This window comes from Catharus ustulatus, chromosome 6 (genome assembly GCF_009819885.2).
Source record: "Catharus ustulatus isolate bCatUst1 chromosome 6, bCatUst1.pri.v2, whole genome shotgun sequence".
In the NCBI taxonomy this organism is placed as follows: Eukaryota; Metazoa; Chordata; class Aves; order Passeriformes; family Turdidae; genus Catharus; species Catharus ustulatus.
Genome location: NC_046226.1, coordinates 37,246,601 through 37,269,036, shown reverse-complemented (window position 1 = coordinate 37,269,036; position 22,436 = coordinate 37,246,601). Strand labels below are relative to the sequence as shown.

Genomic DNA, 22,436 nt, shown 5'->3' with positions numbered 1-22,436 from the left:
TTAGATCCTAAGTACGACATGCACGATGTATCTAAAGGCATCAAAAACACTTGAGACTTTTCCTTTAGCACTAATAAGGAAGGGATACTTGCCTTCCCTAAATTCCTGTCAAATTCATGTGGAGGGCTTAGTGAGCGCTTTAAGGGCAGCACCCTTAATCGGACTGGTGGCATTGGGTAAAACCCTCGCTGGTTTGCCGCGGGGCGAAAGAGAATTTGCGGGGAGCGCGAAATCCCCGTCTCTTTCTCTGGGGGGGCCGCTGATCTGTGCGCGGCGGGACAGCGCGGTTTGGATGCTGGGGAGGCTGCTCTGGGCAGGCTTTCCCCGGAACGCCGGGGAAGTTTCCGTGCGCTCCCTCGGCCGGGCCCTGCCCTGCCCTGCCCGCCCTGTGGGACGGGCCGGGCCGGGCGGCTCCGCTCCTCCCGCTCGTCCCGCTCCTCCCCGTGCGGGCGGGGGGCGGGATGCGGGGCCGGGGCGCGGGCGGCCGCAGCCGCTGGGCGTGAGCCGAGCCATGGCCAACGTCAAGGTCGCCGTGCGGGTCCGGCCTCTGAGCAAAAGGTGCGGGGGGCGCGGGGGGCGCGGGCGGTGCTCGGGAGCCGCTGGTGCTGTCAGCGGGACGGGGCCGGGACGGGGCCGGGACGGAGCGGCTGAGGGAGGGAGGGAGGGAGCGCTGCGGAGGGAGCTCCGCCGGACAGCAGCGGGAGCGGCAGCCTCTCGCAGCCTCGCCACACAGCTGCGAAAGTTTGCTTGGAAAAGTCACCCAGCGGAGCTGCTAGGCTGACTTCCCTCTTCCTGAGCTCCCCCAACCAGGACAATTGTCATACAGTGTCCAGGAGTCTCCCCTTCCCCTTCTGTGGTTGCTGTTTTTTCCAGCGGGAGGCAGAGCCGGATATTCCCATTGTCGCTCAGCTCCGCTCCCTCCCCGGCTTGCTTGGCTCCAATGGAAATCCCAAAAGCTACATGTTACAGCTCCAAGACAACTCCCACAAACAAGAAGATGTCGTAGCACAATCCTCTGGCGTTATTTGTATATAATACATGCTTAAAACCTTGCAGACCTTGGAAATTCGGAGCGGGAAAGAAAGAGAAAAAAGCGAGCAGCCCAAATGTCAGCTGCTGGTAATTTACTCCTCCTGTTAGAGAAATGCTATAGCGCTCCAGACAGGGATGGTTTGAAAAGTGCTACAAGCTCTGAGGACCAGTCTTTGATTTGATGCTGCCTTTCTTTTTGGCACGAGTCCCTGACGTTGTCTTCTGACTGCATGGACTTTTGTGATAAATAACTCTTTCATGCAGTAGAGAAAATGATTCTTGAAGAGTTGCCCAGCTAGAAAACTAGCCTAGTCATTTAGCCAGCAGTACACTAACATGTTTTGGACTCTTTTGTTCTTATTCGGCCATGGATTTTTATTTAATTTTATCTTCAAAAAAAGATACCAGAGAACTTCGAATAAAATTTAAAATCCCACCCAAAACAAGCCTGCTAGTATCAATGGAAAAGGGAAATGTGCAAACTAATTTACAGGTTTTCAACACACTTGGTCTTTAAGTCAAAACTAACTGATTTTTAAAAATACTCTGTCCATAGTTTTGTTTAAAATCATGCTTGGATTATATAGTTCTGATTTGTTATACAGCTGTGAATGGAAATTATTTTAATAGATACTGGCCTGTTTTAAGAAGAGTTACAGCATTGAAGCAAGCTAAGCTTAACCTTTCATTGCTTAGTGTTGCCTTAGTGGTGGATATATAATTTGATTTTTATCAATATCTTCCTTCTCATTACAGAGTGTCGTGTGTTGCCCCACATATGTCTTAATGTTTTTCCTAGGTGGGTTGCTTTAAATAGTGCATAATAGTGAATATGAATTATAGCAATAAGCAGTACCTGAAACTGCCAGATAACGTGTGATAAACAGGAAAACATTTGATGTAGTCAGGGTGGGCCAGCCGTTTGGTGAGGAATGTAGTTTGGAGAAGAGGGTAGGATGAGAGAGGTGGCCAGATTCCTGTGCATGGGAGGAGCTAATCTGAGGCTGCAACAGATATGTTTATATGAAGATGAGAGTGGAAACTCAGGGGGGAATATAGGGAGAAACTCTTAAATAATTCCATCTACTCAACTCGTGATGGTGTAACAGATGGGATGGGAAGGTAGGCAAAGACCAGTCTCATGGTGTTTGACCTCAAAGGCAATAGGCCAGTTACTCCTACTCTGCTGCCTCAGCTGAGGTCAGCAAAAGCATTTTAAAATAGATTTTTATGTTTTATAAATGGGAAAAGGAAGTGGTTGTATATTTTCTATAAAGGCTCTGACATGAGAACTTGCTTTCTAGCCTTGAACAAAGTTGTTCAAATGTAGTGACTTAACGACAAATACTAAATATATGAAGGCTTTGAGTAATCTTGATAGACATTGAAAAAAATTCTCAGTGGGCTTGAAGGTCTGCTCTCTTCAGCTTCTTACACTGTTTCCTTACTGTCCTCACATGAATCTCTGGCTATCTCTATACACACACTCTGCAATTGCCCCAACAGGGTACCCATATTGCCAGAGATTCTATGATCTTTTAGGTGTTTTAAAAAGGAAGACTTCCTGCAGTGAAAATCTGAGTTCAACTGGATTGAAGTACTGTAATTTGTATGCTCTTAGTTACAGGCAAAAATAGTAAACTTGGCTTTTAAGAGTACCAGAAACTGGAAAGCTGCAGGTGAAGGCTAGAACTCATGGGTCAGTTGGTTCTTTCTAGACTATTATGCAAAGTTCTTCATTGCTGCTCTTCATTTAATTTACAATAGTGAATGAACCTTGATTTTGCATCTGAAAATTTACTGAAAATTCAGACATTAAAAAGTGTTGATGCAAGAGCTGTCAAAATTTTTGTTATGTAGCATAAGGCTAAATAACAAAAGTGGTCTTTTTGTTCTGCATCTGTATGGTGCCCATCACAGTGCACTCTTTGACAGAGAACTCCTGGGCTGAATAATCCATGACAGATGAAAAGCAAGCTTATTTACACAAAATGCAGTTTTTCTGTTGCCTGAAGTTTAAACAGCCTGTAGCCAGTGTTCTTCATAATGCTATCAGTCATTCTGTAACAGACTAAATGATTTTTTTATCACCAAAATATAGTATGGGGTGAAAATTCAGTTAAATATTTTCCCTGGAGTAACATTTTAAAAAATTTATTACATATTTGCTATTCTATGTACTAAAAAAGGTTTGTTACTTTGTGGTTACATGGATACTTGCTCTGTGTGAATGCGTTTCTCCCTTAGAATGAAACATGGAAGCCTGAATGGGTTTGTTAAATTGTCTCTAACCATAGGTAATAATCAGGTATTAAATAGGAGCTGGGAACTGATGAAATGCCTTTATGGTTTATTTCCGGACATCTTAATGCTTGGTCTACTGGAAGTCAAACTTTGGTAAAGAAAGTGTAGTGTTGTTTTTGGCTGTGAGTCAGAAGCTGTTGATGGAAACACTTTGAATGCTAGCATGTAACTGTGTGAACTAGGAATGTTGTTCCTCTTTTTTGATGGCTCTGTGAAGGATGCCAACACTGCAGTCTGCAGTGTGGTGCTATGATAGGAGACCTTCCCCTCCAGACTTGGAAATTATGTGACTGGCTGAGAAAGTATTCAGGTATTTCAGTACTGTGTCCAGGGCTCTCCTTGTGCCTGGGTAGCTCTCTTAATACTGTGTTGGGTGTTTGTATGCTACAGAAACCCTTGCAGTGCTGGACATGTCCTTTTACTTTTTTATGTAGGCCAGCAGAAACAAATGCTAATTTTAAGTGTTGCTAAGTTCAAACGTATTTGTCCCTTTGCTGTGATAGTCCATTATGATTGCAGCACCTACCTGGGGCTACTGATTGCTCTTATTGAGAATCTCAGCCCTGGGTTAGATAAGAGGAGGGGGGCTGTTTGTGCCTGGGACCCCTCTGGGAGGGGAGTGACCCCCATGAGCAGGGCAGTGTTGTGTTGGAACCAGGATGGAGAACAGTTGCCTCATGCCTTTCCCTCCCTGATCCACTACATCTTGTGCCCTCCATCCAGCTGGTTTCAGCTCATTTGAGTGTACCCAGGATTCAGTCCTTTATCACAGTGTCGTTTGAGAGGTGCTACCATAGGTCAGAGATAGGAAAGAAGTATTTTTTAAAAACAGGGCTCTATACCACAATGAAGAGTCTCATGCATTTCTAGAGGATTATTTTCTTAGCGTACACCAGTGACTAGAAGACATTGTATTCCTTCATGAATTGTGGATTGAGACCTGGGTAAAATCATTGACAGCAAATTTGTTTGGTTCATTTGTAAAGTTAAAATGTTAGTTGAAAACTTGACACTGGGACATCCAAGTTGCTTTGTGAGGCTTTTTGGAACTTTAAAGTACTTTGCTTCAAGGATAGTACCCTGAAGTTTGGAAGTTACTCACGCAGGACAGAGTGAAACATAGATACATTCTGGTGTAGGAAATACCATCTCTGCTTCTTTTCAGCTACTCCTCTGGTATGCAAAAGGAGAGAGCTCTTAGAGAGGCTTTCCTGGTGTCTTTGCTAATTCACAAATGAACTTTCTCATCTTCTATGACCCTCACAGGCATGTCAACTGAAAGAGCTGCTAAACTGATTGATTGATCCAAAAGCTGCCCTTTGCCCTTTTTTTCTGCTTTGCATCATTTGAGCTGTAACCTAAAGCCTCTTGGCCAGCTATGTATTCCCCAGTCCCTGTTCTTGACCTTGTCCTCCACACTCTGACAAATGCAAGCATCAAAGAAATGTCTGGGTAGTCCCACGTGATAAAGTTGAACCACACTTCCAGCTGTGCAGGTGTTTGCTATCCCAGTCTGAGCTGCAACAGTTGTTTTCCTCATTACTGGTGCTCTGCATGACATATTCCTCTAATTGCCTTCCTGCAATGCAGCAGTTAATGAGGCTTGAGGGTAGCATGGGAAGGAGGAGCTAAGTTTGAGGTCCAAAGAACTCAGGTGTACAATCCCAAGCCTGGGAGGGAATTTTAGGGAAGGTTTCTCTTTCAGAGTTTCCAGAAAATGGCTTGGTGTGGGAGGCTGACCTCAGCAGTGTGCTGAGCATAGCTTCACTGAATAGCTGAGAAAGGACTTCAGTTGATGGGTGCATTATGATGTATTTTAAATCTATTTCTATTTAAAAGGAAAACTATGTGGAAAAATAAAATTACTTACAGATCATTTTAGAAATGATGCAAAGTAAATCACTATTGGTTTTACTATGTTGACTAGCCTCTGCTGTGCTTTATCTCTTTTGTTCTTTGTAAGTAAGCAAAGGAAGGATTATTTTGCAAGGAATACTTATTGCTGTTTTATAGACTGTGCTATTAGCTGTTCTACTTGTTCGTGTGTAACCACAAGGGCTTAGATATTGCAATGTGGTCTACTGCTGACAAGAGTGATAACTTGTAGTAATGTTTGTAGAAAACATTTGTTGGGGGACAACATTCCTTGAATCTTATGCATAACAGATGTTAAATGCTTTATCAAAATTAAATTAAAGCACAGCAGATTGGAGCTTGTTGTTGTTCTTCTTCTTGTATATTTTTGTATATATTCCTTGTGACTTTGGTGTTGCTGCCCTCTCACATATAGATAAATGGCAGACTTTCACCTGCTTTTATCTGCTGTGGTAGTTGAGTGAGTGTTGTTCCTCTGCATCCCTCTATTACAGAACAGTTTTTTCTTCCAGTGATGATAGTTGAACTGTGTCTCAAATGCCCTGGTTTTTGGGATTGGTACCTGATGGTGGGAGAGAGCTCAGGTTCCAAGGCTCAGGCTTCCAAGAGTCTTTTGCTGCTTGAAAATCTGTGTGAACTGCATTGTCTAAGCATTGCTCATAATTTCAAGCTTCTTTGCCACCGCAGAACCAGGATTTTTAAAAGAAAAGTTGAGATTTTAATTTTGATTTTGTAAAGAAAAGCATCTCTCCAAACAAATGTATGTTAACATTTTCGGATCCTATTAAGGTTGTATTGATGTCTTCCCGCCCCCCCGTCAGATTAATTATTTTCTTTTACTTAGTCTATTATTTAAATTTTTGTGTAAGCTATAATTGAGGTGGCTGCTCTTTTCTCTTAGCATCTGTACTTGGCATTATCAAGTGCTTTCCATAAGCCACATCTGTTGCTTTGTAATGGGTAGTACATCAGCAGCTTTTCCCAGATACATTTTTCTTGAAGTTGCATGAACCAAGTTTTCTAAGTTTGATAAAGCATAGACTTTCTAGCTTCTTAAAAGAGCTCAGTTGGTCAGAGCATGGTGCTGATAACGCTGGGGTTGTGGGTTTGATCACTATATGGGCCACTCACGTAAGAGTTGGTCTCAAGGAATGAAAACTGTCTTCTGTACCCACATTCTGGTTTGCATGGAAAACATGGCATTTGTACAGTATTCCTTTGATGCAAATGTCTGAATTATACTATGTCATTGCTCAGTAAATGGCTGTGAAATCAAGGGTGGGTGAAACTGTACTGACTGGACTGTAGCTGTGTTTTAAATCCTCCTTATTTCATGCTTCTTTAAATGCTGGTGGTGTGACAGATGAAAAAGACTTTTCCCTCTCCTCTTCCCTCTCCTCTTCCCTCCTCACCTCCATGTCTCTGCATGAAAAGATAAACATTATTATTCCACAATTCAAAGCACTGCTGTATAATCAGGAGTATTTCTGACTTGGATTTATCAAGGAAGATGTCTCATGTTTGTATTTGCACCAAATGTTCATATTTTTATTGCTACATAGTATTTGCAAAGGAGAATGGGGGAAACCACACAAGAATAATACTAATCATTAGGACTGGGATTTTTGACTTTCAGATTGTGTTAGGCATTATGAGAGCCAAGGAAAGCTCCATGCAGCTGGGAGTAGTCTCAAAAAATTGTTTGAGCAGCATGTCTCGTATAGCAGCGTGCTGTCTTGGTGAACTCTGTGTACTTGGCTTCAGTAGAGAGTTCAGAATTATTTATAAACATCTGTTCTGAATTTGGTCAGAGGATTGCTGACCAGCTGTGCATTCCCATTTGCAAGACACAGTGAAACAGTTTTGACTTTAAAGAGAAATATCCAAAATGGTATTGGGTAATATGAATAATGAGAAACACTGAAAATGAATTTTAGATAAATTTGCTTGATTGTTGATACTTTATTTTTACATATTAAAAAATCGTGCATGGGCCGAAGTGAGGATATTTATACTATTAACACCTTGACTTTGACAAGTCACAGCAGCAGGTGTAAGGATACTTATGCTGGTGTTGTGGAGGGATGCTGTGTTTGGGAAAGTTGTGGTTGGAGGTACCTTGACTTGTCAGTAGAGAGCAGAAGCTCTAATGGCTGAAAGCTTTGACATTCTCTACAATTTTTCATGGAGCAGCATGGACTCTTAGTGCTCGTCTCATTGCACCCTTGGTCTCCCTACCCATTTTCCTCGGATAGCATTCTCTGAAGACTGGCAAAGATGGGAATAAACCCTGGGTAGTTTATTTCTTTGCGTCCGTGGCCAAGGTTGGTCAGATGGCAGCTTCTCAAAGATGCTTCTGCCAAGGCTGCCAATAAAAAAGGGTCAGGGACACTGTACAACATACTGTTAATGGAAAGAAAATATAAATCTGACTATCTGAAGTTTTCCCCATAAAATCTTTAGTCTTCATGACCAAGAGAATACTTGGCCTACATTTTCTTCAGGATTATACATAACCTACTGGCATGGTGATTGCAGATGTGTGCCATGAAATGGCACAAAGTGTCCCCAGGCACAAGTGGTAAATGTCTGCCTTCCTTACTGGCTGTCATAGCTATGGGTCACATCCTGGGAAGTCACAGTCCAAGAGACAGTAGGAATGACTGCTGGTATACATCCTACCACAGAAGGCTATTTTTTTTTTCTGGAAGAGCCTCTGCATCTGCAAGAGGGGAGGAATTTATATTCTTGACACGCTGCTTTTGAGGGACTATATTTCAGTACAGGTTGAGATTGGGTTGACTGGTGGCAACTGGCAGGAAAGCACTAAGTTACTTACATCATTACTTGTAATGATTATGTTGTAGGGTTATTTTTGAAGCTTCTTTTCAAAAATCACTTAAGAGTTTTCTTGTACTTAAGTTGTATTTATTGGCTTTTATATGTTTGATTATTTTGGTGAGTATTTTGCTGGCCTGTATTTGTAGAAGCTGTTTGTTGCATGACATGCCTGCTGCTAATGACTACAGTATTTTGGCTCTATCACATGTACATGTTCCTGAAACAAACAGAGAACTTTTAAAAAGTCAGCTTCCTTTGTTCTCCAAGTGCCTGTCATTTGAGAGGGTGGAGGAGAAGTGGAGCAAATTTTAGAATGTATAAAAAAACCAACTTCCCCCTTTCTTTCCACCCACTGCTTCCTCCAGCTCTGCATACCTCCTTGCACTTCTGTGCTGTGTCTGAACTCATCTCACTGGGATTCAGCAAGCTGTGAAATGTCCCTCTCCGGGGTCTTGATCCTCCTATGGTTCTTTCCCACTGGGTCATTCTTGCAGTGTCTTCATCCCTGGGGGGTTGCATTAGCTTTACATCTTGACTGCAAAAATGATTTTTCCTAGCAACAGCAGATGGTAAGAGATTCCCTTTGGGCTGCTGGTATTCTCTGGACTGCTGCAGCAGCTTTGTTTCTGCCAGGTCTCCCTTGTAGCTCCCCATTACAGCCTTGTAAAACTGTACTTGTGTCACTGTTCTGTTGCTGGGTCTGCATTTCTTAAAGCTTTCTGTGACTGAGAAGATGCAAGTCTTTCCTGGGACAAGCATAAGTGGTGGTTCTACAGCTTTGTCTTTGTACAGGTAACTTGTTTTCATGGAAAGTAATTGAGAAGAGGCATTTCCCAAACACAGCATGCATTCTTCAAGAAGTGGGGGAGAAGAGAGGATTGGGAAACTAAATGTTAGGACCACAGTGACTTCTGAGCAGCAGAAGTCAAACATATTACTAGAGTAGTGTAGTCTAAAGTTGATTTTATTGGTACAAAAAAATACAGGTTTTTTTTTATTTTATAAATGCTTTATAATTCAAATGCAAGCTGTTGCACTTGTGTGTAAGACTGTACTGACAAACATAGGTTTTGCTGAGAGAGCTTTTGTAGTATTTGCAATTTGTAGTTAAGGTCAAAATGTCTAGAGGAACTGTGAGCCTGTTTTTCCTTCTGGGCTTTAGATACTGTGCTTTCTTTCCCCAAGTTCTGTGCCTTGTACCTAAATGAAGCATGATATAAATGTGTGTTTTCAGAGAGTTCAAATGCATAGTCTGTAGAGCTAGCAGCTACAAGTTGCTTTGTTCCTGCTCCCTGGTCTCTGGCTGTAAGCTGCAGCAGGAGGGAAGGGTCCCCATTCCCACCACCACGTGCTCCTGCCCCTTTCTCCTGCTTTGGTTCAGCAGGTTGTGTGGCTGCTGGGCTCAGTGCTCTGGAAGGGCTGGAGAGTCCTGCCACACTTTGATTATTTATTTTGGTGTGGGGTTTTTTTTCCCTGATCCCAGCTGATCTGACTCATTGCATGGGTGTGTGATTGCTAGAAAGTAGAAACACATGTGGGAGGCTGGAGCAGAAAAGAGAAATTGCATCTTTCAACAATAGTCTGGAGTTAAAACAAAAGTTTGGATGCTGTGAATATGCACCCAGAGCTAAAGGAGATTTTAGTTCTGTCCCTGTTTTCTGGTGTCTTTCTTGTTATGTGAGACTCAAACAAAGGTACTTGATTCCTGCATTAAGCTTTATGGCTGCATAGTATGGAATCTTAGACACCCTCTGGTAAAAGGTGGTAATTTTATTTTGTGTTGTTTGTATTTTAATGGGTTTGTGTTTATTTTAATATAAATAGATATGTAAATACAAGTATAATTTTTTTTATATCTAGAACTTTTTTTTCTGAATGATTTAATATTAGGAATTTCTTCTTTAATTTTTAGTAATGACTGTAGCCTGTGAGAGCATCAGTCTAAAAGAACGCACAGAGTAAAGTCACGTTTTCAGAGGGTTATGTGTAACATGTGTGGATTGAAGGCAATGAGTTTAATGTAATCATTATAGCTTGGGTTGAGACCACTGTTTGTTGTTGAGGTTGCCTTATTTCTGCAACTGCAATATCCTGGCATTTAAAAAGATTACAAGCTTTTCCAGATTTCACCCATTTGAACACAAATGTTCTATTCACAAATGCCTGTTTGAGGCTAGGCTGCTTAAAATTATTTCTAAGCTTCACCCAGAACAGTTCAGCTGCTCCAGGAAATAAGGTTATGGGGTAGTTATGTTTTAAAACATATAAAAGTTATTTAGGGGGACCTTTTATTTGAATTCCCCAATTGATTTTAAAATTTGAAATCTGATGTGATTCCCCATTTCTGCCCGAATTCTAAATCATTAAAACTCTTTAACATGGTCACTGAAGACTTGTAATAATGGAGCAGGTAAAAATTTTAAGGGATCTGCTTTCTCTCAGCTTGAATTCTCTGGTGTTGACCAAATCATGTTTACATCATCCCTTTAAGTAAAAAAAAAAACCCATTGTTTGAGCATTACTTAAGTAAGTTAAGCTCAGTGTTGTCCCAGTCACAACTGAAGCCCAGAAATGGGACCTGAGAACAAGGTCTTCTCTCTCATTTATTCTCAGCAATCTGTTTGCTGACCTCAGCACATGTCCAGGAAGAAACACTGAATTACTTGTGGAGTGTACAAGTAAACTTGGGTTAGACACTGGAAGAACTGACAAGAGGAGCAGGATTATCTGTCTTTGGACAGGGATATCAACCTATGACTAGCTACAATGCAGTAGGAGAAGGGACACAAGATTTGCAGAGCAGTTCAAGACTGCCCTGAGCAAGATGGACATGACGCCAGTGAGGCCACGCAGATACCTGTAGGGAATGATGTGTGAGCAGAGAAGGAGAGGGATAGGAACTCGGTGAACTATTTAGGCTGGTAAGACTGGAGCATTAAGGACTGAAAATTGAGGATGATCATGGGATTGAGATCATATTTGATATGATATATATGGTATATCATATATCATAATGGAGGAAAGAGTACATGTAACAAAGCAAGCTCTCTCCTAAACGATCCCTTTGGTTTTCCTCTGTCTTCTGCTGTTCTCAAAATATTGTGAAATTCTATTAAAATGTCCCATTGCCTCTTAAATCCGATCTGCTGTACAGGATAATTGTCAGTTTTGTTCATTAGCTCACCTGGCAGAGATTTGTATATGGATATCAAAGTCCCCTAAGTAACTTACATTAGAAAGCATTTGCTTGTCAAAACATCTATAAAGTTACACATGTCCCGGTGAAATGCATCAGTTGCATTTCTGGCTTAGGTACTCACAGTCTGTATCATCAGGCACTGTCCCTTGTTTGTTTGTTCTTCAGAGAGCCTTATGAGGCTTCCATTCTGTACTCAGCTGTAGGTAATGCAGCATTTGGTACCCAGCTGTACATAATGTGCTTCCCTTTCTCTTGGGGTCTGACCTGGGGCTGGGTCACTGATGTGCTGAACAGCTGAACACTCACAGCTTATCTAGAATCTCTGAGAGCTGTCCTTGTATTTTCTATGTGAAGAGTTACATGTAAGTATGTAGTACAGGAAATACCGAGTTCAGTCTGTCTCAGGGAGGGTACCTCAAAAATCAGTAATGTGAAGCAAGAGACTTTAAGGTAAAGTGTAATTTCTAGCTGCAAAATGGGAACAGCTATGCTCAGAAATGTGCTTAAAAACTCTTTATGCTTGGGAAGCTCAAATGCTACAGTGATTGTCTTCATGGAAGTCCTAAGTGTCCCAAAATATTGTTTTGAATCTTGTTTGGGAACAGAAAATACGGGGTAAAAACTGAGAAGTAGGGTGACTCAAAGGCTGGAGATTATGTGCTTTGGGCCATATGGAAGTTAGAGTCCTCAGTGAAGGCAGATTGTAATTGGTGTGGGACTAAATACTTCTTCACACATGTAAAGGAGTCTGTTAAAGGTCTTAGGGTCAGGAATGAGCAGTTGTCAGCTGGGTTTGAATTTTCTAACTCTTGTTTTATCTTGCATAGTTTTTAACTGTCCTCATGACACTGGTCCAGGTGATTATTAGGAGATATATAAACATCTAACCCCATATGGCAGTGTGTCTTCACCTTAATTTTGATAAAATTTGACAAAACTGCACTAAGGACAAAACTGCGTTTATTTCTAAACTAATTTCCTACAGCTTTAAAAAGTTATTAGGATTCCTCAAAACTATCAGAAAGCTGCATCTTGCAACTTTTGTCAGTAACAGACCACTAAGCAAAGTATAGAGGAAATATAAAGCATCTTTGTCTTGTTCTTACCTTCTCAGAACCAAAGTTGGAGAAATAGGACACTGACCTCTTCTTCCTCAGTTCTATCCTACTATGTATTAAAAATATCCATGATAATCCATAATAATTATTAATAATTATCCCTATCTTCATGTAGCTATCCTGCTGTCAGCCCAGAAATAAGATGAATGAGGGTTTTTTGTTGTTGTTTGGTTGGTTGGTTTTGGTTGGTTTTTGCTTTTTGATTTTGCTCCTTTTTTTTTTTTTTTTTTTTTTTGGGGTGGGGGGATGTCAGCATCCTTTTTTTCATTCTTTTCTAACATGACTCATTTGGAATGTGGAAGTTGTCTCTAGTAGCCAGTCATAACTGCTTCCAATGACAGGTTTGGAGAGTATATATGGGTGCATGGTCCTTAGCACTTAAATCCTATCCATTTACTTTTCAGGACAGCTTTTTGGTTTTATTGTTTGTTTGGTGTATGTTTTTCCTTAAGAGTACTTTTTCCGGGACTACAACAAACACTTTGGATTAAGTGGGAAAAATCAGATGGTACAACCTGACCATTCTTGTGGCTCACAAGTCTGGCATGGATCCTTACCCCACAAAGCACAGCCAGTCTACCAGTGCTCCACTCTACTTCCTTGTAAAAGTAATTTAAAGCATCAACTCTTAGATAGAAACAAAATCCTGACAATGTATTTAGGAAAAAAACTTCAAAACTCTTTAATTACCACAGTTTTGGGGTTTTTTTTGGCCCTTTACTATTGAGATACCTCAATGCAGCTCTGGAAATGCTATTTCATGTCACAGAAATATATCTGTGTATATCTGATATCTGGAGTATCTGTTTCATAGCTCTGATTTGCAGTTTGCTAAAGTAAACACAGATTTCTGAAGTTGAGAAATTTGACACGCACCTTTCTGTTTCTTTATATTTTAAATGGATTTTCAAAATGTGTTCTGTTTCCAGAGAGAGAGCAGAAGGAGGAAGAGTGATTGTAGAAGTTGATGACAAAGTGGCAAAAGTCAGAAATATAAAGGTATGCTTTCTGTTGTCTCCTCTTTCCCATATAAGAATCCTGATATCCTGATAATTTTCTCTGTTTTCTTGGCTATTTGATCATTCTAATAGAAATATTAAGAGAGAAGTTTAAACTGGCACAGCCCTAGAATTATTGCAATGAAAGTGTGGGGAAGGATTGTTTCAGTTTGGGGTTAGTTCATGTGTTTTGGGGAAAATTGGGAAGGGATGTAACAAGTAGTTGTCTTGTCTGTATGTTATATTTATCAAAGCTTCTACAGTCCTGTTCCATGCCAGCATTCAAAGCTGTTGGCAAATTGTTTAGGATTTTTGCATATCTTACTGTTACTAATATCTAGATAATTTCTTTCTCTGTATCTCTCCTCCTTTCATATTTCCCCTCAGAGTGCAACTGCTTTGCATGAAATAGGGCAAATTGTGTAAAGCCAGACTTCAGGCCTTGGTAAAAGACCAAGAGCTGTAAGAATAAACTGAGTGTAGCCATCATCTTCCTTGAGAGCTCTGGAGCCTGTACGCTTTTTTCTGCTTAAATCAGTGTGAATGTTGAGCTTATAACAAAGTTACCAATTAGATCAAAATTACATGTATTTGGTGTTAATTTTATATCATGTTTTGACTCATTACTCTCCTTTGAGTGTTCATGAACTTATCGGTTTTACTACCCATACTTGGGCAAGATTATATTGAAAGACTTACATAATTCCTTTTATTTCAATAATTGTTGACTGTTGTGCTAGAAGGGCTTCACTGTCATTGTTAGTAGCCCATAAAGGTTGTTTGGATTGTGTAGTCCCAGTGACAGAAGCATTAGCTTGCAACTCTGACAAAGCAAAAGGGAAACTGGGGAAGAGACCTGCATATTCAAATATGCAGTGGGAAAATCGTTTTCTTCTTATCACTTGGGGCCTCATTTCTGTGATGTGGTTCTCTGTGAAACAGAAAAATTTCAGAGAAATATCAAAAGGTTTATGAAGCTTTCCTGCCAACAAATAGAATTTATGAATATTAGCTAAATTATGTCTATTGTATGCATATTGGAGAACCTTAGCTGTAGTAAATGAACCCTTCAGTAAAAATGCTCTAGCAGGTTTGTCATGGATGTCTCCACCTCACTCTAAGTACCAAAGAAAATTGAATGAAGAGGTTTAACTCTTAGCTGTTCCTTTTTCACAAGATGGATCCCAGATGAACTTCCCATTAACTTGGAAAATGCTTCTTTTGGATCAGCTTCAGAGTGACTTGGTCTTTCTGACTTTTTCCTTTTATTGTCAGGTTGACAGTAGACTTGATAGCAGTTGGGAGTCAAGAGAAAAAACTGTGGCCTTCAGCTTTGACTACTGCTACTGGTCAGTTGATCCTGAAGATCCAAAGTATGCTTCTCAGGAAATGGTGAGTGATGCTTCATGTCCACCTTCCCATCCCATTCTGTCCTTCATTAACCACATCTTCAGGAACATACTGAGAGCAGAATACATGACATCTCCTTTTCTGCTCCCATCTTTTTCTTATTTTGTTATTAATACCACAGTACTCAGTCCTTTTGTCTGAGGTAGGTGCAGTAGGAATGCAATGTTTGCATTGTTTGTCAGCCAATGCACGCTTTCCTTAGTTATGTTAAATTTGGTAGTGATCCTTAATGGTGATGATCTGAGTGCTCTAGCCTAGAAATAAGAATTTTTTTCAGGAGCAGGTATCTGGATCTAAAGGGAGAAAGCTGTGAAAGAAAGTAAGAGTGTTGAGGTGATTCTTCTGGGAGGATCAACAGTGAAGTTGAAGCATCTTTAATGGTAGAAAATTTTACTTTTACCCTTTTGTTCGGAAATATTTTCCTTGATAAAGCATCAGAAATCTCTTGTAACTAATGGAGACTCCTCCTGTCTTCAGATCTGAGCTTTGGTTGATTGATTAAAAAAAAGATTGAAGGATTTAGTATTAAAATAGAATGTTATTACAACTCTGTTAATAAACAAAGAATTATTAAATCTACAAATAAATATAGTGGAAAGCAAAGCTATCCAAATATTTCGTTATATAAGCACACATATTTTGGCATCATAATCAGGTTTTACTGCTGTTTTTTCTTCAGAATTATACAAATTTAATTTCTGTCTGTTGTCAGTACAACTGTTCCTGAAATTTTGGCTTGTATAATTGTGTTGTTTTTCCCAGAAATTATCATTTAAGACAGAGTTATTGCTGTAAAATTTGTATTTCTGGTAGTGATGAGCACAGGATTGTTTTTACTTTTGGGAGTCAATATTTGAAAAACTGTCGCATTTGGCTATTACCATAACTGTAGGTGAAATTCTTGACTGTGCTTTATTTCCTTCCTGGTACAGTAGTGTGGAAGATGCTTTGTGAACTTGGGAAGTGTATTTAGTGTTTAAAAAAGAAAAATGTCTTTCTGAAGTACTTGGCACTAGATAAACTTCTATTTTAGGGATTACAAAAACCAAGTCTTTAAATGCTGATCTGTTTGGGTTTTCCCCCAACCCTGTTTCTATTTTCTTGTTTGTTTTGATTTTGTGTTCTTTGAGAGTTTGTCACATAATACAAGTAGAAGCTTGCTTCTTAAAACCATTGACAATATAGTTGGCTTTCTAGCTGGAATGGTTTAGCAGATGAAGTGCTGGTAAATCCAGCCTGCCAAGTCAGTTTTAGCTCTACTCTGTGAGAGAAATTATCAGGACTGCCAGATGGAAAATACAAATATTGGCTACAAATGTAAATTTTTGTTCTTGTTGTTATTAAATACAAGTGTGACTGAAAAAGAATGTAAAATACAACATAAACAGTGCAGCTTCCTTGCTGAGGTTGAGTAGCTATTTCACATGCTGTGGAGAACTTTGTGTTATCATGCAATACAGTTTTATCTGATAAAAACAGTGAGGGGGAAACATGAACTCCTGGACCATAGAAAATTGAGAAATGGGCAGCAGTTTCTTTATTTGTGCCTGGTGCTGACTGAAAGGACAGGTCTGCTCTGTGTGATTCTGGGTTATTAGCCTTAGGGGAGATAAGGGAAGTCAAAGATGGACTGGTGCTTTGAGAGGCCTGGAGTCATGAGGGAGTTTCTTGGGCTTTTTGCCTGTCTTTCTGATTTTAAACCAGTAAAATGTACTTCAAATATCCTTGAGAAGAGGCTGCTGGAATACTGCAATCTTACCATGCTTTTGGGCATTTTTCTGCTCTCTTACACTGCATGAACGAATTTATTGTACTAATGCCATGTTTGGAATCATTGCTTCAGTGCTGAGCTGACAACAGTGATGTTATCAGCAGCCAAATGGGGTTCAGTACCACTGCCGTCCTGTAAAAGCTTGCTTTCATGAGCTGACCTTGGATTACTTCTCCCTTGAAGATGTCCTGCCAGCTCCTATCATATGTGATTGGTGTGAGGATGAGGATGAAAAGGAGATAAAAGTATTTGTCTTGAGATTTGTTTTTGTAGAATGCTGTCTTTCAATAAACTATCTCATATTTTTTCTCCTGTAGATTGATGTATAAAAATCAAATCCTAACAGCTTCTTTGGTTAAGGACTCTGTGATAGTGTAACAATAGCGGGAGGGTTGCAAATCCCAGTATTTAAGTAGGATTGTAAAGATGCAACTCTGCTTCTCTGAATACTTCTTGCAGTTTCTTCCAGATATTAACATTGTACACTTCAGATTCCTCTCTCTTGCATTTCAGAGATGTGTATACACAATACATTTTAGTCCCTATATATTTTGATCAAATACTTCCTGGGCACTTACAAAAGGCTTAAGCCACATGTGTGGAAGTACTTTCAAAGACTGTTCTTTCTGTGCCACCTATACTTTATTTGTATTTTCCAAAAGGGGACTACATGTTGCCCATCATGCATGTATGTTTTTCCCACTATATTCCCATCAGCACTTTTTGTTTTTTTAAGTAGGGAAAGTAAAGTATTTTTTTCACTTAAATTTTGGAAAAGCAGACCTTGCGATACAGTAAACTGAGGAAGAGCTGGACCAATGTAGCAAAATCTGTAGTGCTCATGTGACAGATTATATGCCTTTACCTTTATTTTTTTTAATAGCACTGAATCCAGAAGTGCTTTTCCTTTCAAAAAACGGGACAATAAGTCAGAAATATATTTTTATGAAGTGTTATTGTATACGTATTTATTAGGGCTAAATTTAAAAAGTAATTATTGCATGATTATATATAAATAAAATATATACAAGCTTCCTTGACTGGGATTACAGAAATAATGTAAGCCACCTTCTGTCCCTGAAAAGAGGAAAGGTTGCTAAATTAAAAACAAAGTTGTTTTTGACTACTGGAAGAAAAGTCCATCACTGCTGGTGTCTGGGAAAGAGGCTTCTTAGTAGATGTAACCTGTTGGATAAAGGTTGGTTATGGAAGATGGCTTCAGAAATCCATGGATAGTCTTCTGTTATTTATGATTATTATCTCATTTGAAATATTTGAAGAACTAGAGTTCTGAGCCAGACTTCTGGTTTCTTTATTTGTTTCCTAACTGTGGTGAAATATGAAGTTATGTATCTTTCTAATGATCATCCAGTAATTTATAATCTTTATTTAGAAGTCCAGTATAAGTGGTCTGAATTCTTAGATTTCCTTTAGAAGTTGCATGAATTCTTCACAAAATACAAGATTTTTGAAACAGATCAGCTATACAAATACTATTTCATTTTCCAAATAAGCTGAATTTTGTAATGTGACCTGTGGTTTTTAGGGAGACACTTTGGAGATCCTTGGGCTTTTGTTTTCTCGGTGGGAAGGTGAATACTTTGTTTTGATAGTGAGCTGAGGTTTTCATCCTCTGTCTTTGTTTTAAAGACAATTGGTTTTGTCCTAAGTGGGTTTGTTGATGTATAAGCAGAGTAAGAAATCAAGAAACACCATAAGGGAAGGCTTATTGGCTAAATCAGCCAGACCTATCATCCACCAAGGGAAGAGGGAAAGGAAACAGATCTACTAAATATGTCTAAACTGGGAGAGATAAACCAGGCACTAGGGTTACAGGCCAGAGAGAAAGAAAGATCAAAAAATTGTGTGGGACCAGAGAAAGAACAGGTAGCAAGTAAGTATGGGTAAAGGATAGGAACAGAACATTTGTGTAAAGTATGACGTGAGGAAAAAAAATGAAATTCTAAAATATTACAGGCATTTAAGAAAAAAAGGTCACACATGGTTTTCTGATCTTAACTCTGCAATTTGTTACATGCATTTTCCATGGCTGTAAAGTGAATGGTTTTCCAAAACATCACTGTCAAAATACAGTTATAGTCTTAAAAAAGCATCCCTCCACACAGAGAAATACCAAATTCAAAAGAGAAAACAAAACAGACAATCCCCAACAAAACAAAAAAAAACCAACAAAAAACCCCAACCCCAACAAAGTGTAATAGTTGAGGTGATGTTCCTTTTTCTGCCATTTTTGAGACAAAGTGTAGATTTCCTCTGTGACAGGTTGATGCAAAGTTAGTTTGGTCTCACAGAGGGAAAACGCTGATTGTCTGCGCCTGGGTTTTACCACTTGCAAACAATGAAGTAGTTTTGTCATGTCTCCCTATATTCTTGTACTAAGGTTTTTTTGGGAAGTGATTTTGATTTAGCACAAAATCTTCTTTTTTTGGTGAAGGGGGGGATTTTGTGTGATTATTGCTTCCTTCCCACTCCCTTCCTCCCCAGATGTCTTCAGGAACCTGTGTGTAGTTCAGGATTGTTTTCCAAAGACAATGTTGGAAATCCATCCGCCTTTGGCAATTACACAATTACGGGACTATCCTTTCCTAGAGATTCATGACTTATTTTTATTTTGCAGTAAAAATGTGTGATAACATTATTTTAATGTTATTTAGGGTTATAATTTTTATTCTAACAGGTAGACTCAGACTTGATTCTTTCTGCTGGTTGAATGTGATAGTATGTAAGTGCTATGAGACATTTATAGCTGTCTCAGAAACAAACATCTAAATTTAAACTTACTCAAATTTTTGTCTGCCATAGAACAGCATGTTTCAATCTTTTGAGCTTCCCTTGTAAAACCTAAAGTAACTCTTAGTGAATGTTTCCCCAATGCTGTTTTAGCTCCACTAAATAGAGGAAAACGTTTAAAAATGCTGCAAAACTTATGTAACTGCTCATTTAAATCCTACTGATTAAAAAATACATTTCAGCTTGAAAAAAAACATGTTTCAGCAAGCACAGTTGAGCAAAATCATAAGGGTATTTTGAAAAAAAGTGAGAAACAAGGAAAGAGGCAAGCATTAGATGTTCTTGTAGCTGTTGCTATAGCTGCAGTGCTCAGCTTCCCTGCAGCCGCCTTTCCCGTCCGGGTATTGTGCGCGCTCAGGACCCGCCGTGGGCACAGGACCCACAGGATGTGCCAGCAGTATTTACACACAGGGCTGCCACAGAGAGCTGGGGTGGAGCAATCTGTGCCTTTTGATAGCGGCACTGTGTTCCATGACTAACAGGCTTTGAATGGTAGATATCATGAAATCCATAAAGGGTTTAGGTTCCCAACCAGCACTGATTTCAGTGGGATCCAAAACTCTGACTGGGTCTTCCTGAAACGCTTTCTGTAGTTTAGTTTTTATACCTTAGTGCAATAGTTTGATGGAGATCACAGTGTTTATAAAGGATGTAATAATTTAAACGTTAAATTATATTCAAATTGGTCAAATAATTTTACACTTCTGGGCTTGACCTGATATGTGTGTCATTTTGGTTTGACACAGTATATTGGGTTTATGCCAGTGTGAATATTCCTTCAGTGTCTCTCTGAATATTATCATTTTCAGTAATACTGTGACTCTCAAGGGCCCTTCTAAGATATATCCATAACAGCCCTTGACCAAAAAGGTTATGGCCAAACAAAAAATAACTGTCTTTGAGGTAAATCTAAGAAACATAAGAGTGCACAGAGGTTAAATAGCTGAGTGCTTACATACTCTTGCATATTTTTCCCTGAAGGAATACACTGTCTTTTTGAAGAGAAGTATCTGTCTATCAAAGAAAGTATTGTTTTCAAGATTTTGTTATAGATTTCCCTGTATGTGGAGATTGCTCTGTGATGTGCCACATGTGAAGAGCATTATCTTAATAAATCAGGATGATCAGTAAGAAAACAGTAAGAGTATAAAAACAAATCTTATTGCAAATCTAGTAACTGCTCATAATTTCTTGACCTTCTTACTCTGCACCTTCCTATTCTTCAGCACTGATTTACTAATGTAAGTGAAAGAATAACAATGATCCTTTTTTTGGTGCACTTCCACTGTGCATTTGAACCACTGAGAGTTTTACAAGATTGTTCAAAAGCAAGACACGTTCAATTAAAGGTTGTTTATTTCTAAACTTTGTGCAGCATGTAACACAGACTCTCTTTGCCTGTCTGTCCATTCCACTTGTGTAGCTAGGAAGAGTTCCTTTCTCTTGAAACATGTTATCTAATTATTTCTCTTTGGTTATAAATATATTCACTGGAAAACTTATTCTTTGTTCTGAAGGCAGAAATGGGGATAACTGACTCATGTGATAGAATGCAGATGAGCGCTGGAAAGACTTTTTTTCATTTCTTATTTCTTAAAAAAGTATCCTAAGTGCTTTCCATCATGTCTGGCTTCACAGCATAATTGGGTTTTATGCTATTTCCAGCTAAGAAAAGTTGTTGGGGAAAGGATCAGACAGGCTTTTTGTTTAGTTGCTTGTCAGAACATAACTGAAAAGTGAATAAAGAAACAGATGTTTAGGATGCAAGGTTTCCCATACGGCACTACGTTTTTTTATTTTTTTTCTGAGGGATTTGTTTATTTGTTTTACATGTTAACTGCAAAAGCTTAAAAAAGTTACTCAACAGTATTGTTTGGGAGGAAAATATTGCAACACACTTTCCAACTCTTCATCAAACTAAGTCACTGTATTACTGTATTCCTTCCTTTTTTTTTTTTTTTTTTTTTTTTAAAGTGCAAACAAAGTAATTTTCTCAAGAACTTTACCTGAGAGACCATTCCTCTCTAAGCTGAGCTTTTGAAACTTCCATGTCTCTGTGCATTTCCTGCAAGATTGAAGTTTTGAATTGTCTTGTAAATTATCAGGACAAAATCAAAATCTTTTATCTGTGATATGACCCTAATTATTAAAAATGTAACACAATGGACTTCTAATTTAAATATAATGAAAAATTCTTCAGGTTTTTTTTTCTCTCTGTCTTCTCCCCCTCCTAGTCTTGTAAGAGAAGGGAGAAAGAGAAGGCAGCAGCAGCTGTGGGTGTAAATGGCATTTTCGCACGAAATATTTGAAAGGCAGTAAGCATTCCATCCCCAAGATTTTTTTTTCTCCAATCCAGAGTGAGACAGCAGTGAAAAGGAGAGTGTGCTATAAGAAAAAGGCTTTTTGTGCAGTAATTGGATCAGTATATAGTGGACTATGATGGAGGCAGGGAAGCCTCCATGAGTGCATGTTACAGATCTTCTGCCAGCAGCACAGCTGCTGGGTTCAGTTTGTGATCAAATAATATCTTTCTGACTATACCAAGACTTCTTTGCTGAGAACTTCTCTGGGAGCTATTGTGAATAGTTGCAAACTTCAAAGCAGGCTTTGCTGTAAGACAAAAAGAATAAACTTGATTTTCAATTTATTGTGGCATTGAATTAATTGATAAAAATAGTTGTATAGTTGTATACGTTCATAGGCAGCTGTGGCCTAATGCAGATACATTTCAAATATGAAGCCTAAACCAGAGAGCTAAGCTGAGGGAAAGCAGTAAACTGTTTAACAAACAATGAGATAAGACATTTTCTGACTGTTCAACCTGCTAATGCTCATGCTCACTGATTGTTTCCCTGCTAGGTACTGACCACTGCCTACTAGATAGAGCACATTCTTTACAATAAGACTCACTATAACTCACTAAATGATACTGAAAGGATCTGTAAGTGCCTTCAGCAATTTCAAAAAGAATCAAGTTCCTTGGGTTGTCAGGTGTTGTGCATGTTTGCAGTGAACCTGCGCATTTGCAGTCTTGAGTTGCTTCTACAAATTCTTGCATGTCTTACAAATAAAACCAA

General features: G+C 39.2%; 1 protein-coding gene across 1 annotated transcript in view; it reads left to right on the top strand.

The window, feature by feature from the left end:
* Positions 1–475: 475 nt before the first annotated feature.
* Positions 476–22,436, top strand: part of STARD9 (StAR related lipid transfer domain containing 9) — a 98,544-nt gene continuing 76,583 nt past the window's right edge. The window contains exons 1-3 of the mRNA XM_033061541.1: positions 476–558; positions 13,299–13,368; positions 14,643–14,759. Coding sequence (XP_032917432.1) covers positions 512–558; positions 13,299–13,368; positions 14,643–14,759 — 234 coding nt within the window. The 5' untranslated portion in view covers positions 476–511. The remainder of the gene's footprint in view (positions 559–13,298; positions 13,369–14,642; positions 14,760–22,436) is intronic.